Raw genomic sequence first — 15,771 nt, forward strand, 5'->3', positions numbered from 1 at the left:
TTTAGAAAAATATGATGTTTATTTGTCCCTCCAGGCATTATAATCCATGTCCATAATGTTCAACTTCGTCCATGTCAATGGAATACACTACACATCCAAGTAATAACAATGGTACATATATATCTATATTTTTATAGATATATACTTTTTTTTTAAATTATCAACACAGTCATTCCTTTCTTCCTACAAAGTTTTTCAAAGACACACAGTATATATATATTTTTTTTCCTGTCAAAATACTTGGTTAAGTGGGTTTCTAATCTGAACTCACAAAACAGTGATAGGTTTTAGTTGTTCTTTTAAAGAACCTATTTAAAACAGACAGTCTAACATGAAATATATTCAATTCAGATCTGTCAATAATAATGTTTCTAATATAGCGTATTTACAATTATCTACTTGAAGCAAAATAAATAAAAAATATATAATTGTCATGGTTTGCTTGCTAAAAATGCTATCCAAAACTGAAACATAACATATGTAACATAAATATAGTTTTTTCAATGATTGTGCTTTGTAACCCCCATGACCTCTTCATTTCTAGAAATGAAACCTCTGTCAGTGCAATGGACATCGGGTTCAGTGTGTCTCTTTGAGATGCTTTATACTTGTGAGTAGGACAGGGTGCACAAATGTTTTATCACTTTATTTATATATTTATAATGTTAATACAGGATTATCGAAGCTCTTCATCTGTGTTACACATCAGAAATCAAGGAAGAATTTGGGTTTCACTGTGTAAAGCCCTTTAAGAATTGCCAGATAAGTTCATTGGCTTGAGAAAGGGGTTCAATCAAGGCTTCAAAGGATAATGAAGAGCCTAGGCCCTATGTATGGATAAGATGAAGACTTTGGAAGTGATAATCAGCAAATGAAGTTGAGAATTCAACATCTCCCAAATATATAAAATTTGGATGTTGTGTACAGTGTAGTTCATTATACCGGTCTCTCACATTAAGCAACGTGGATGTTGTTGGTCCTGGAACATGGATGAAAGTAATTTGAAATCACTACTGCTCTACTGTAATAGAGCTGTGAGCACACATAAGCAAATGATAGTTGTGATTTTGTCTAAGCAGTTCAGGCACTAAATAACCATTACACAGTAACCTCAGTCTTGCTTCCTGTGCGGTAGTGCTGTGGATGTTGTTGTTGCTGGTGATGCTGTGGGGCATAGTGGAGCTGCTCCACAGTGTGTGTCCGTCTGGCAGCAAATGCCTGCCGCTTGGATACAGTCTGGTTCATTGCTAATGTGTTGGAGTGCGGGGCGGCTGCTGCTCCTTGAGTTGCGGCACTGCTTCCACCACCACTGTTGTTGGAGCCACTGGGATGGGAGTGCATTTTGGTCATCTTGTAGCGATCCATGAGAGGCGTAGTGGGTATGAAGACGTCTGTGTGAGAGATGGCACGTGACATTGAATTGTCGCTTCCATAAAATCCGCCGGAGATACTACTGACAATGCCACGTTTCAGGGACATCATCAATTTGTCAGGTGAGAGTAGCGGATCATGGGATAGAAGGCGGTCTTGTGAGTAGAGGCGATCTTGTGAGTAGAGTCGTTCTTGGGAATAGTGGCGGTCTTTTGAGTAGAGAAGATCTTGTGAGAGAAGTCGGTCCTTTGAGTGCATACGGTCTTTGGTGTACAGACGGTCTTGGGAAGTATGGCGGTCTGGCGGAAGCAACCTCTCCTGGGATCGAAGTCGTTCAGCAGAGAGCAACTGTTCATCTGAGAGTATCCGGCCTCCATAAGGTGACATACCGTTTGAGGATGTGTTGTAATCCTGTTCTGGGACTCTATGTGGGGACAGGACTCGGTCCTGGGACATGGCTCTCTGGACACGACGGGGTCTCTGTCTTTGCTGGGACGGCTGTTGGGAGGACTGTGACTGAGGAGTTGCCTGCAAGATTGAAGACTGTGGAATCTGACTCTGAAGCTGTTGTTTTTCACGATGCTGTATAAACAATGGGAGACAAACAGGAAATAGCAGCCTTTTTAATTGTTATTGTCAAAAAATGCTAAAAATACAACCTTTATCTTTACTAATGATGCATAACTTTCAAGAAGTTTGGAAACCATAGTATTTATTGAAGTAATACATGCATCACAGTGTTCTCGTTACCTCTGCGTCCTGCGTCTGATACGCACAGCTTTTCTTCCAGACGCACAATTTCAAGTAATGTGCTTTTTTCGGACGCAAAGAAATTTTTATCAAAAAAAAAAACCAAAACACATATATCCGATAGCAAACCAATTTATTCCACATAATCTTTGCGAAATAATTCTCGCGAGACTAGCAGACACTAGCAGACGAAGGAGAGAAAACGATAGCAAGAGTTTCGTAATAGTGTAAGAAAGATAAAAAATGTTTCAGAAAAAGCAAAACAGTCTGGATAGTTATTTCGCAGTTAAAAATACAACTAGTAAGAAAAGAACTGCAGAAGATTCGATCGATGATCATGAAGCAAAACGGGGGAAGCAAGGAAAAATACGCACATTTCAAAAGACTTTTGGCTGCAAAGAGAGGAGGATCTACGAGCTGAAAGACTAGTACAATGATAAATAAACCCTAACCCTAAACCATATAATAAATAAATTAAATCTGAATGTTTATATATCGTTGTTTATGTTTTATTTGCATCCGTAGTATGTTGGGACTCGTGACAAGTTTCCTGGGACGCACAGTTTTCAGACAAGCGAATCCCTGGGACTCGCAGTGTGCCAATTGTAAAATTCTCACTGGCATCAGAGTGTCCAAAAATACTTGGAAAAAGATCATTTGATCTTTGGTTTTGGGTCAATAACAAATCCAAAGAAATAATGAATTTGTCCATTTATCAACCTAATAATACTCCCATACTTGCCTCTACCTACAACAGAGAGACACTTTATTGATGATGAGTATATAACGTCGGAAAGGAAATTAACTCGCATAATTAAATAGGAGATGGCACCATGTTCGAGTGTTTAGGATGTTCTCACATATGCTGTGATGGTTTTTTCTCTGAATACTCTAGTTTCTTCTCACGTCCAAAAAGCATGTATGGTAGGTTGGTTAATCACTCAAAATTTTGCTTAGGTATGTATGAGTGTGCGTGTAAATAGTTGTTTGGCTTATTTTGCCTTGCATTTGGCTGGCAACCAATCTAGAGTGTCCGACCCCAACTGCCCAAAGTTGGTAGAGATTGGCTACAGCACCCTCACGACTCTATTGAAGATATGTGTAAAGGAAAAAGGAAAAAGGAATTGAATAGGAATGGCAAACCCCTGGAAACCAATGAATCAACTGTGCATGACCCCTTTAGGCAGTTGTTCTATGTTTTGTGCTCCAGCAAGTGGTAAAGCACAATATGGTAGAAACTCAGCTGATGTTTTAAACTAACCAATACTTCAATACAGTACTGTAGCCATCTCCCCAGGGGTCTCTAAACTGGTCGTCGAGGGCGGCTGTGGGTCCTATTTTTTTGTTCCAAATAATCCACTACAGGCAGTTTAACCAATGAGATTTCTGCTAAAACAAGTAGAACCATAATGGAATAAACTAGACTTGTGAGATGCCAGATTGTTGAAAAGGTGTCGTCCTTTTTTATTGGAATTAAATCCTGCACCCACTGCTGCCCTTAGGGGAATAATTTGGAGACTGCTGATTTAAAGAGAAAGGGAAGAATACCAAATATAAACCAGAATAATTTTTAACTCAAATAACTATCTTCAGTTGGCTCAGAAATAACATAAAAAATCATGAGCACCTGGTTGGTGTTTACCCACCTGGTCTTGATTGATTTTGAGAACATGCAAGGGTAGAGTGCCTCGAGCTGCCAGGTCAGGCAGGTGGCGTTTACGAGTGTAGTAGTCCTCAACTTCTTTATCCGCTGCAGAGGGCATGAGGCATAAAACAAATGTTGGTATGTATTACTTATAGAAGTAATGTCTTATTGAAACGCAAGGAAAGAGTGCAGTTCAAGAGTGTTGCATTGGGATTTCAGAGAACAGCCTGTATCATTTATACATACACTCCTAAGTAAGAGAAATAACAGGGAAATTTATAGCAGTGAGTTCCTATTACAGACCAGGCACAACATATTTGTATTGGGAACAAGAGCTGTGAGGGAACATTTCTCAAAGGTCACACAAAAGAAAATGTAATCATTGTCATACAACATGGACACAAGACATCCAGTACATGCTAAACAGCATAGAGGAACTTCAACAATGACATGTTCAATCTTGAATATAATTATCCAGTGCCTCGCCATGAATGAACTTTGCATAATCATTATACATGCATTCAGAAAAGACTGTTTTCTAGACAGTCATCAAGCAACGTATCACTGACAATATGCAACACAAAACCATGCGACCAAATGCAACATGTTTGACATAATCATCTTCATCAATGCTATTGACACAGCAATACCTTGACATACGAGTGTCCTTAACATACGAGAAATTTGAGATACGAAGAAAATTCAGAGCAAATTTTTGCCCTGAGACATGAGATGAATTTGAAACATAAGCATATGATGCGGCCGCTAGGCGATCCTTCTCAAGCTGTGCACTGATATTCATGAAGAGAGAGGGAGGGGCTACTTTAATAATGGATACGGGGAAACAGCAGAATCTGCGAGGACTTGAAAGTGAAGCAAGCAGCTGAGAAAAGGATACTTCGACGACAGCCGAAGCCTTCTAAGCGAGTTGTGGCTGTTTCAATAATTTGAAAAAACGAACCAGGGATACAATCGGCTGTTAGGCATGTGTAAGCAACTAGTTCCGACCCCGAGAACAGCAGCGGAGTACATTAACATATTTGCCTCACAACAAGTTTACATACATTTTTAAGTGTGTATTATAAGTGAACTTCATTTGAGTTAAATTTTAAGTTTGTTATGTTTCGTCGTGTCACAAAACTTTGAGTGTGACCTATACTGTATGTGTGAAGTTCTGTTCATACTATATATCAAGAAAACTTGCCACCAGAGAACAGTCACACCTGCTTGCCAAAATATCAATTTCTTACGACCATATTTCAGTGTAACGAACGTTGCACACTCATTAAGCATATTACCATACCATAATACAATTTTGATGTATCCGCATACACCGAGGCACAGCAAAAAAGGGCAAATTTGGATTAATTCGCAGTCATGCATTCTGGTATTTTATCATTTCCCCACATTGAAAATATCTGGATATTTCATTCAGCACTGTGCAGTCCATCTTTTAGTATGGAAACCTTATTAGAACATTGTAGTTTTTTGTTCATTATTTTGCTTTGGAACATGATGCAAAGGTTAAGACAACTCAATAATGTTCCGCCTACCTATTTTGAATGTTAGGATAAAGTTCTTATTTTATTTATATACAGTGGACCTTCATCATGTGAGCATCTCCCGTTACCAGTTTTCTACGATAGGAGCATTGTCATGAGAGAAAATGAGTCTCGAACGATGAGTAAAATCCCAAAAAGCCTCTCTCACGTGGGGGACAGAAACTCTCGCCATCTCACCAGGTGACATTCAAGCTCACTCTCTTGCTTTGTCTCCCCAAGTGCCTCGGCGCCCTGCTACGTGGCATTGGAGCATCTCACATCCACCAAATCTCCAATATTCCCACCTGCTGCTCATCATCTTTGTCTCTTGTGATAGATTTTTGTCTCAAAGTGCAATACAAATCATGTGTGTGTGAACATTATCCCACAGTTTACTCAGACCAAACATTGTGCTTTGTTCATGTTATGCTATCATTACTATCATTACACGAGATGTTGCGGTTTATATGTATGGCTGCCCGGCTTTAAAGATGATTCCTTGCTGCAAGAACTTGAAATCTGTGATTTCTCACAGGGATAATTCATTCAGGATACAATCATGATCGCTTGACGATCTTGGTCGTGCAACAGATTCTTATCATGGGATTACTGCATTGGTATGATTGGGTGACCAAAAGCAAAGGTGTTTATTCTCAAAATGAGAAAAGTGTGTCGATCTACATTTTGTTAGACTTTTGCCTGGTAGCTAAACAAGTCTGAATTGTATATAGTGAGACCTGATGGAAGGCATTGTAGATTGCGCCCCTCACTTTGACTGGGAGCCAGCAGTGAACTGAGGCGGGAATGATGAAATTACAAAAGCCTAAAGGAATATTTTGTGTTCTGTTTTAAAAATGTCATGACATGACACACATTGTGCTCCAGAAATCCAACTAAGTGCCACTTAATCAATATTCAACGAGGCAAAGCATGAACCAGTTTAAATGTGCGATTAGAACACAGTATAGTGAACCACAGAAAGAAGAGAATTAGGTAATTTTTAGGGAGGGTTGCAGATTAAATTTAAAGTACAATGCAAGCTCTAAAGTCGAATAAGTCTGACATGTCAACATTTTGGAATTTAACGAAAAATGTCCCTTTTTTTAAAGATTTTGAACCATTTTGTATATTGGCCCATCAAAAGAATAAAAACGCAATGAACATTTGATATGTCAAAGTTCATTGTGGTATTATGTTTGTAGTACCACAATAACAATTATGACATATGTAAGTTTTAAGTAGTGATTCACCTTTTTTTTACAATTTTTAAAATGTCTTTCTTGTTATATTAGTATTAAACTCATTCTATTTACACTTGACATTTTAATCAAGTGCTAAAGCATTGCGTTAGAAGTATAGGGAGCAAAAGTTGTTTTATTTTAAAGGGTGGACTGATTTTTTGCTGATTATGACGTTGGGCTACTAACTTTACATTTATATTTGCATTTTCATGATGTTACTTACTTGACCAAATTTCCCAAGATCTTGTCAGTGAATGTAAAAAAAAACTCATGCATGACATCGGGGATCCTAGATTTGCATTAGTGCTGTGAACTTGGACCTACTCAGTTTCTTCAGGGATGAGAAGCGGTTGAGGTCGGCTTTGATGGCCGCCTCGTAGGAGGGTGGCAGGTGAGACAGACTCTGGAAGGAGCGTGAAAAAGACAGGTCGTAGGGCTCCGTCTGTGAGGTCAGGATGCCACTTATCCGATAGTTTTCTAGAGACACGTACATACATATACAGACACATAGAAGGGAGGAAAAAAGAATTTGGGCAGTATTGGTCTCTTCTTTCCACCCTTTTCTTCTTTCAAAAAGAGTAAAAGCATAATCAGACGAAAGGTAACCGCCAAAGAAGATCACCCACTGAGTTAACAAAACTCGCAGTTTAAAATGGAGTTCTTAATGCTACAAATATTTCTTATAGGTTTAGGTTGATTTTTATGCAAAAGTCAATGAAGAGAGAATGTGCATCTCCATAATCATGCATTTATTTTGTATTTAATCCAAATAATGTTTTTCTAAATATAATTTCAGCTAAATATCGCTAAATATCTAAAAGAGCTTCACAGACAAACTTTTTGATTCAATAATAACAAAAACTTTTAAATCGTTAATAAAAATCTTTGATTAAATCCCCAGATCCAAACTCCCCTGATGAGCAAGGGAAAACTAAAAGTAGTTTTGCTCACGCAACCCAGCGGGTTGTATGACTCGTGAGACTTATTGGATACACACGTCTGTATGGCTTAGCTTGTTTGTTCCTCGGCCACTGATGCCTTCCTAATCACGCTGCCCCTTTGTGGGATGGCCTAACACATCCTCATCTCACAGAAATATCCCTTTTCGCTTTTTTCTGCGATTGCCCTTTTTGAATTTTTTGGGGTTGGGGGGGAGATAAAATGTCCACTTCTGAAAGTCAGTGGCATGCTGGGAGAACATTTGCCAGTGGAGAATGTTGAATGATTGTATAAGTTTAAAAAAAGACCTTATCTCTTCATGTTAATGATGTGGGAAAATGTAATTAAGAGTAGGAGAAAATTAGATGGATTGTTTCCTTCTGCTTCTGAATCAGTTACCTTAGGCAAAGAAAATACTTGCGATTTGCTATGAAGTTCCATAATTCCCTTTTTATAAAGGATTTAAAGAAAATTTAATTACACAATTTGCTGAATGACAACATTGTCACTCAATGCACCTCGACTGTCAGATATTAAAAAAACACAAATGCCAGAATTGGGACAATAATGTTAAATATGCAGACTGATTTTGTAAAAACAAATTTCAAAACGTTAACAAGAGCTGGCTCTAGAGGTGACTGTGTAGTTCCCCTCAATAAGATTACATTCAGCCGAAGCACCTTCCCTGTCCATGCTGCACAAAACTGAAACTCAATACCAATTAACATATGTGAACTCCCATCTCTGAAACTCTTCGCTAATCATCTTAAAGGCTGGCTGTTACACGAACAAAATTGTGATCAAAACGCTATGTAAAACTGTGCGTATGTGTATGTGACATCGTTTACCTTCAACCTGCACAAGGGACTAAAGATGGAACTTAGCCCTCAGCTACAATATTACATATTTACATATATGTTAATTAACGGACGGCACAGCAGCTTGAGTGGTTACTGCGTCGGCCTAACAGCTCTGGGCTCCTAGGTTCAAATTCATGTGCGTTCTCAAATTATAACATACAATGTAAAAGACCTATCAACAACACCCAGAAACTGCTGTCCTGGTTTTTGGCAAACAGAATCAGTCTATTCTCATTCATAGCAGTCATCTTTTCTTTTTAATGCAATGCCCTTGTAGGTGTCTTCCAAATGAAATCAGGTCTAACTGCACCAGCAAATACTATTCTACAATTTCAAAATGGTGCTAACAAATATATTCAATGGTAGAGTCCATGATTGCACTTTTGTGTGCCTGACAGCTGCTAAACGTTTTCCAGAGGGGAAACATTAAGACATTTTAAAATCATATTTTAAATGTGCAAAATGAGTCCTAATATTGTTGCTTTGATGAGACAGAAGAAGGAGCAAGGCTCAGGCCTCGTGTGGACTACCAGGCTATCTCGGCTGAACACCTGTCTCCTCCCTCTACTTATTGAAGACAGCTATTTCTTTGCTTGGTTTTGATCTTAACCAATACATTTAAGTGAATCGGAAGCTGGAGGTTTATAAACTCCAATTTGCTTTATTGACTGCAAAGTTGGGAGTCCTACAGTACTTATGAAGGGTTTCACAGATGACTGACATAACAAGTGACATGTTTTGATAGGAAAATCAGGGTCCAACAGGTTGGAAAATAGGAAAACAGACAACACAAACAACAGATGCTTGCCAGGAGAATGCCCCTCCTTGTCACAGTCGTGTGAGATGTCATGGGGAACAGTGTCAGGGAGCAATGCCTGCTCTGTCTGAATATGTTGTGATATGATGCCAGTGAGAAGAACAGGGAGTTGTTACACCCACTCTTCTTTTATCCTTTATCACTACTACCCACAAATTCAGGTATTTGTGACTTTCCTTGTGTCTCTCATCCACTGCAGACTTCCACACACTGTCAATTTTATCTATTCAACCATGCTGCCACCCACTTTTGCTCCTTAATTATTTCTTGTCCGTTTACAACGCCCCACTCTCTTTTCTCCCTTGCTCATGCTCTATCTGGTTCTCCCATGTGAGCCAGAAATTATGTGTAGCTGTACAGAGCTGAAGTCATGGGTAAGGCTTACAGACCAACCTCCAATGAACAGATAAAAATACAAGCTTTGGTAACTGCTGCATGAAGGTAGAGGAGGTAGTGAGGGAGACATTGGAGATAAGCAAAGCTTAAAAAAGGATAAAAGGGCAGCAAAATGATGACTAGGGGGAAAAAGTAGGGGGAAATGAGAGTGAACGCTAGAGCATGGATGGGGTGGAGGGTAACAACAGGGGGTCTGGAGAGCCAGAATGGCCGTGAAGGATATGTGGACTGCATAGTAAGAAGTGATTTGACCTAGCCTGCTAGCTGCATTATTGTGTTATCTATTTTAAAACTAAATATGTCAGAGGGTCGAAGGATGAAGTGAATGGCGCAAAAGGATTTACCTCGATTTTAAAACAGATAAAATAATTAGTTTTTTATTAACAAATCCCATTGAAACGCCTTAAAAATATATGAAATTGCACTAATAGTTTTTTTTCTGATAGGGAGGGATTCCATACACAGTCCATTGAATATGGCATATTCGTAGTTTCATGTTTACATATGAACTTCTTAATAAACTAATTCATAAAGAGTACAAAAAGGTAGTTTTGTTGACCATACATATAATGACTACAGAATATTGGTTGATAGGTGCCTTCATAAGGATAAGTGGCTTGGAAGATTAATGAATAAATGTAACACATTTATTTTTGTACATTTTTCATTAAAAATAATATATTGTATATTAGCTAAGACTTTACAACATTGTGTTTTTATTTCAGATATTCCCACTGTTAAGCGGTTCAGAAAATGAATGAATTAATATTTACGGTGAAGCCCAAAATTATATCCTCCTAGTAAATTCTGATGGCATGTTGTGTCCAAATTTCTTTAAAGCATATTTTTTTAACTAAAAATGTTGGGTTTACAAACCATATTTTTAAGTGTTGCCTGGGTAAAATTAATAACAGGGGGATCAATAATTTTGAGCTTGTCTTTAAGTTGAGTCAACTCAATCAGATACAATATATTAATTTAGCACGAAATCACTAAAATAACCTAAAGGGATAAAGGACTGTTGTTACCATTTTGTAAAATATTAAGGAAAAGGTTTTTACAATTTTCAAGTATACTCGGAACACGTTTGATTTAATGTTTTGATTATATTTTGCTTATTGAATTTGACACAATCAATCAGTGTTGAAAGTCTTCAAAGTGCCATTAATCTGCCCATCAGGTCTGTTAGTACTTTGTCATCCCATGTGTGCCTTGACTGAGAAAAATAGTTTCTATTTCCATCCAGCAAGCCTCCTATAAAGGTCATGCAGATTTGATTTATTTATTTTTATACGATTAAGGGCTCTTTCCCTGACTCATGGTGCTATGCTTCTACCAAATTAACAAACCATGGCCTATAGTGCCCTTGACTTGGCAAAGCCGTACATTGATCTACTTTTGCGTTGGATATGAATATAGGCCAAATGTCTTATCGCATATTCAATGAGTGTAGGAGATAATCAGCCAGAATCACAGGCAGATCATTAAAAAGGTATGTTCAAAGACAAGAACAATGAATTCCGAAACAGATGGTATGAACCCCACAGAGCTCAGACCCCTACATCATTCAAGCGGTCTGGATAACATGGAGAGAGAAACTACTGTGACCCAAAATCCACAAACAAAATGAGGCTTGAGATTACCATCTTTGGGAAAAAAGGTAATGTCTACATACCAAACGTATTTGTTTAAAAGTGGTATTATTCCGAATTCCACATACATTTTGGAAGCTCAAGAAACAATTCCTGAATATGTACTCTTCAGCAAATCCCAAATGCATGCCCTTATTCAGGGAGGTATATGATAATGGAGAAAATTTCATTAAATTGGATTGGATAACTTTATTCATCCCGTATTCGGGAAATTTCATTGTGACAGTAGCAAGAAGGGGGAGAATCCAGATACAGAAAAAAAAGTGTATGCCCTGAATTCTACATAAGAAAATGTATTTTCATGTATACGTGACAACAAAAACAACAACTTAGAATTTGCACTTGCCTCATCCTAGATCAGGGGTCTCAAAACGGTCCTCAAAGGGCCGCATTGGGTTCAGGTTTTCAGTTAAACCGAAAAAAGGGACACCTTTTGCAAGCGTAACCAGTTTATTGCCGTCAAGTGTTAATTATTTTAGAAAACATTTCATTGCTTAAAATGACGGCACTTGCAACAAAGACCAGGACCCAGTGCAGTCCTTTGCGGAATCGGTTTAAGACCCCTGTCCCAGAGCCTTTTGTGCAACAACCTACATTATTTGTCTGATTCCCTGGGTCAAAAACAGAAACGTAGCATCCATACCAAACAGCACTTTTATGTGAGTGTGTGTGTGTGTGTGTGTGTGTTTGTGTTTGTGTGTGTGTGTGTGTTTGTGTGTGTGTGTGTGTTTGTGTGTGTGTGTTTGTGTGTGTGTGTTTGTGTGTGTGTGTGTGTGTGTGTGTGTGTGTGTGTGTGTGTGTGTGTGTGTGTGTGTGTGTGTGTGTGTGTGTGTGTGTGTGTGTGTGTGTGTGTGTGTGTGTGTGTGTGTGCGTGTGTGTGTGTGTGTGTGTGTGTGTGTGTGTGTGTGCATGTGTGAAAATACATGTGGTGTGTATGGGGACACAAATGTTATTTCAGTTTAACTTACCACGCCTCAATGATCGGTGGGCTACCAAAACCAAGTAGAAAAAAAATAAAGTTCAGTGACATGTTGGCAATTGCACAAACATCTAAACTATATCATATTAAACACAACTTGCAAATAAGGTTCTCCTTAAGAGAAAAAAAGGATTAATATCACAATGTTTTATTATTATTACAAAAGGATTGTAATAAAGAAAATGAAAATGTGTTTTTTTTCTTTTTTGTCTTATTTCATATATATTTCTTTACGGCCACTAAGATTTTCTTGGCAGAGGAATTTATCCGGGAGTGTGGATTTAAATGCTTATATTTGAACCCTATTATAAATTCCTATCTATCAGGTATTTGTCGTGTTACTGGAATTGACTTTTTATATTTTAGATATGCTCCTTAAAAATGAATTTTAATTGTGGTGTGATATGTTACTATCATTTTCTAGTATACATCGCCTTGCTTGGGGTTTTTCCCCTGCTTTAGTCTTGTCTCAGTCTCCACTGTGTAGCCTTATGCAACGGAGCCAATTAGTTACCACAGGGCACCCATTAGGACAAACAGCTGAGTGACAGCTGTAATAGAAAACAATTTAGTTCCATGCTCCGTCACAGCGGTGCAGGAGGTTACAGCGATAACTTTTGTTCTCAAATAACAGCAGGGAATGCTGGAGCTTTCATACGCCTTGTCAGCCAGGGGATGGGATGACCTCGAGCCAATTATTTTCCTGAGATGGTCAGTGGCTGGTTCCTACTCATAGCAGGGATGGGAAGCTTCAACAATTCTAACTAGCCAGACAATATAGGAGCTTAATTTGAGTCAAAGAAAGATATATGAACTATGCAGTTTGAACAGAGTGCAGTTCTGAATAGTTTTTCATACAACCATGTCAAAACACTGTAATCAGGTTTATAGACAGGCCAAGGCTTTTATGTGAGACAGAAAGCTGTCAAATCATGTGAATGCCCCCATCCCCCTTTAGTTTTTCTTACCATTCTTAGGTGTGCGAATGGGGCTACCTAGAGCCACATGGTTATAGTTGTGCTGATGGGTACCTGCAATGACAAAAGCAATGACACAGCTGTTCAGTGTTCATGAAAAATACTCTGTATCAAATCTAATACAGAGTGAAAGCGGTATGAAAGTGGAAATGAAAGTGATAATTCACAACGAAACAGTCAACATTGGTTTATATATGTTTCCCATTTAAAATGAGATCACCATTCATCATGATTAGTGTGAAATATCAATTTAACTTAAAAAAATAACGTTGTGACACAAAGGCAACTAAATCAATAAATAGGATGGGTACACCTACAAAAACTATAGTCAATAGAAAGGATCCTACAATCCCATCTGAAAGATATAAAAATATGTGACTTGAGACCAAGATTTTTCTAATCTTGTCTAGCAATATTCAGATAAAAAAAATAGATTAAAAAAATAGATGGATAACACAAAGGAAGCAAGAAGCTATCCAAAATCTGCACTTTGTGTCAAAATGAGACAGCTTGATGAAAATCCAGTGTCATTGAGATTGGGAAAACAACCGAAAATAACACATAAAACTAGACATAAAAACTAGACATTTAACAGCTAAAAGGGGGCCCTGGCAGCATATGAGATATATATTGCCTCTTTCTGTGTGCTTTTTTTGGACCACACATTACAAAATGCAATGTTATAATTGTAGTAAAGAAATTCTGTTGAATCATTTTCCAAGTTACCTCAGACCTCATATTTTTGGCTCTTACATAGTACTATGCACAACCTATGTATTAATCAAATAACCAACTACAAAAAAATATAATTCTTCATGTTGCAATTCAGGCTGTTTGTGGCTGTATTCCCTTAGTGCACAGATCTATTTTAGGCCATCTCTTTTTACTTTTCAGAGGCAAATCATTACATAAATTATTTTTAATGTACAATTGCAAAAGTTGTATTTTTTTATGAATGTTGCTCATTTATTTTCAAATACAATATTCTACCTTCTTTGATGTGTAAAATCCCAACATTCTAACGACCTGGGAACGAACCAACATGTTAACCACTCACCCGCCGGGCTGCTGTCGGAGACAAATTGTTAATCGAAAATATCACCAAGTTGACACAAGTAAGAGTTGTCGCACATATGCATGGTATCCTAAAGCATCAATAGTTATTTCGTTAAAAACCTTACCCATTATGTAAAACTAAGAGACCACTATGTTGACTTTTAAGAGGCACCACAGTTGCATGCCATTTGAGGACATTATTCCTATTTCCCTGTGCTGCGATGTATACATGGAAACAGTCTAATCAGCTTCAACAGTCTGCTACGTATTCAGATGGGGAGTACGCTAGCTTTAATTTATAGGTACTAAATTATCCATCGTTTGACTATGTAGAAGCGTTTGCAATCGACAAGCAAGTTGCAGAATGGACACTGCCTAGTGAAGGTGCTTTCGAATGAAAGATGAGACCTTTAGCGAGCCCATTGCTCTAAGAAAGTTGATGAATGACAGTTATTCTCTGTGGTGTGTAGGAATGTGTGCATGGTTGTCATTGTAAGTTTGTAGATCTGAGCGGGAAGAAGAACAGATAGATTGAGGACCCTGTCGTCGAGTTACACTGGCGACACTTCATTTGCTATCTGCTGCTGTGCCTGTTTAAAAATACATTAGAGCCAACTGCTGAAACATCCATTTACATCTGTCACACAAGTGACAGAGGACAGGGAAAGCTTGGCGCACTCATATCATGTGTTTCAATATTTGCACCGTGTATGGAGATAGATGGCATGTCTATTCATAACGGTCCTTCACTGCTTTTTCCCCCCTTTTAAACTGAAACAGATGAGAGCATTTATGGTTGGGTTCCCTCAGAAAACACACATTAAAACATCTTTGTTGGGTTTTTAGGATATTCTATATTGTAGAGAGGAATAACAGAAAATGAATCTCCGGTTAAGAGAAAGTTGATGGAACAGAAAGGAAGGTTACATTTTTCTCAAAATGAACGTCCCATTCTATAGACTGGAAAAATACATCATATAAAGTCAAAATTAAAGTGAAGCTAGGCAGCATAATGTACATATAATGAGTCACCCAATTAGAAACAGCCTCCTATGTTTGTTATACAGTATATTTACATGTTCTTTCTATACATCATTTATATTATCATCATTCAATGTATACTAACAATAGTCATGTCTGTCAGTATACTGAAATGAAAATACTGAAACCATTCCTGCCATTTTAATAAATGCCTCTATCCAACCACATACACATTCACATCCAAACACACATTCCCAAATGCACCTTCCAAATACCAAAATGATATTGTAAGTATTTATGTATTTTATGTTTAAATTGCTGTGATCGCATAGCTCTTCCGTTGCCTATTATCAACCAAGGGTGGAGGATCATCAAAAGAAACTGTCATTGGATATTTTTTAACAAATGTAGCTTAATTTTAAGTTTCTTTACATTCATATGTATCATCATTACTAGTAACGAGCCAAACGTTTGCTACTGCAGCCCCCTTGAGCTGACATATTAAACTAATCTTCATGCTCCCTGTTTCAATGACCATGAAGGTGACAAAACCGCGAAGGTTGGTG

General features: G+C 38.0%; 1 protein-coding gene across 12 annotated transcripts in view; it reads right to left on the reverse strand.

The window, feature by feature from the left end:
- Positions 1–15,771, reverse strand: part of shisa6b (shisa family member 6b) — a 55,200-nt gene continuing 39,429 nt past the window's right edge. For 3 of the 12 annotated variants that reach the window (XM_077739631.1, XM_077739629.1, XM_077739627.1), the window contains 5 exons: positions 13,160–13,222; positions 12,181–12,201; positions 6,873–7,025; positions 3,768–3,871; positions 1–1,953 (listed from right to left, as the gene is read on the reverse strand). In XM_077739631.1, coding sequence (XP_077595757.1) covers positions 1,099–1,953; positions 3,768–3,871; positions 6,873–7,025; positions 12,181–12,201; positions 13,160–13,222 — 1,196 coding nt within the window. In that variant the 3' untranslated portion in view covers positions 1–1,098. The remainder of the gene's footprint in view (positions 1,954–3,767; positions 3,872–6,872; positions 7,026–12,180; positions 12,202–13,159; positions 13,223–15,771) is intronic. The other 9 variants (XM_077739632.1, XM_077739630.1, XM_077739628.1 and 6 more) reach the window with 4 other exon arrangements.

Source organism: Stigmatopora nigra, chromosome 18 (genome assembly GCF_051989575.1).
Source record: "Stigmatopora nigra isolate UIUO_SnigA chromosome 18, RoL_Snig_1.1, whole genome shotgun sequence".
Classification (NCBI taxonomy): domain Eukaryota; kingdom Metazoa; phylum Chordata; class Actinopteri; order Syngnathiformes; family Syngnathidae; genus Stigmatopora; species Stigmatopora nigra.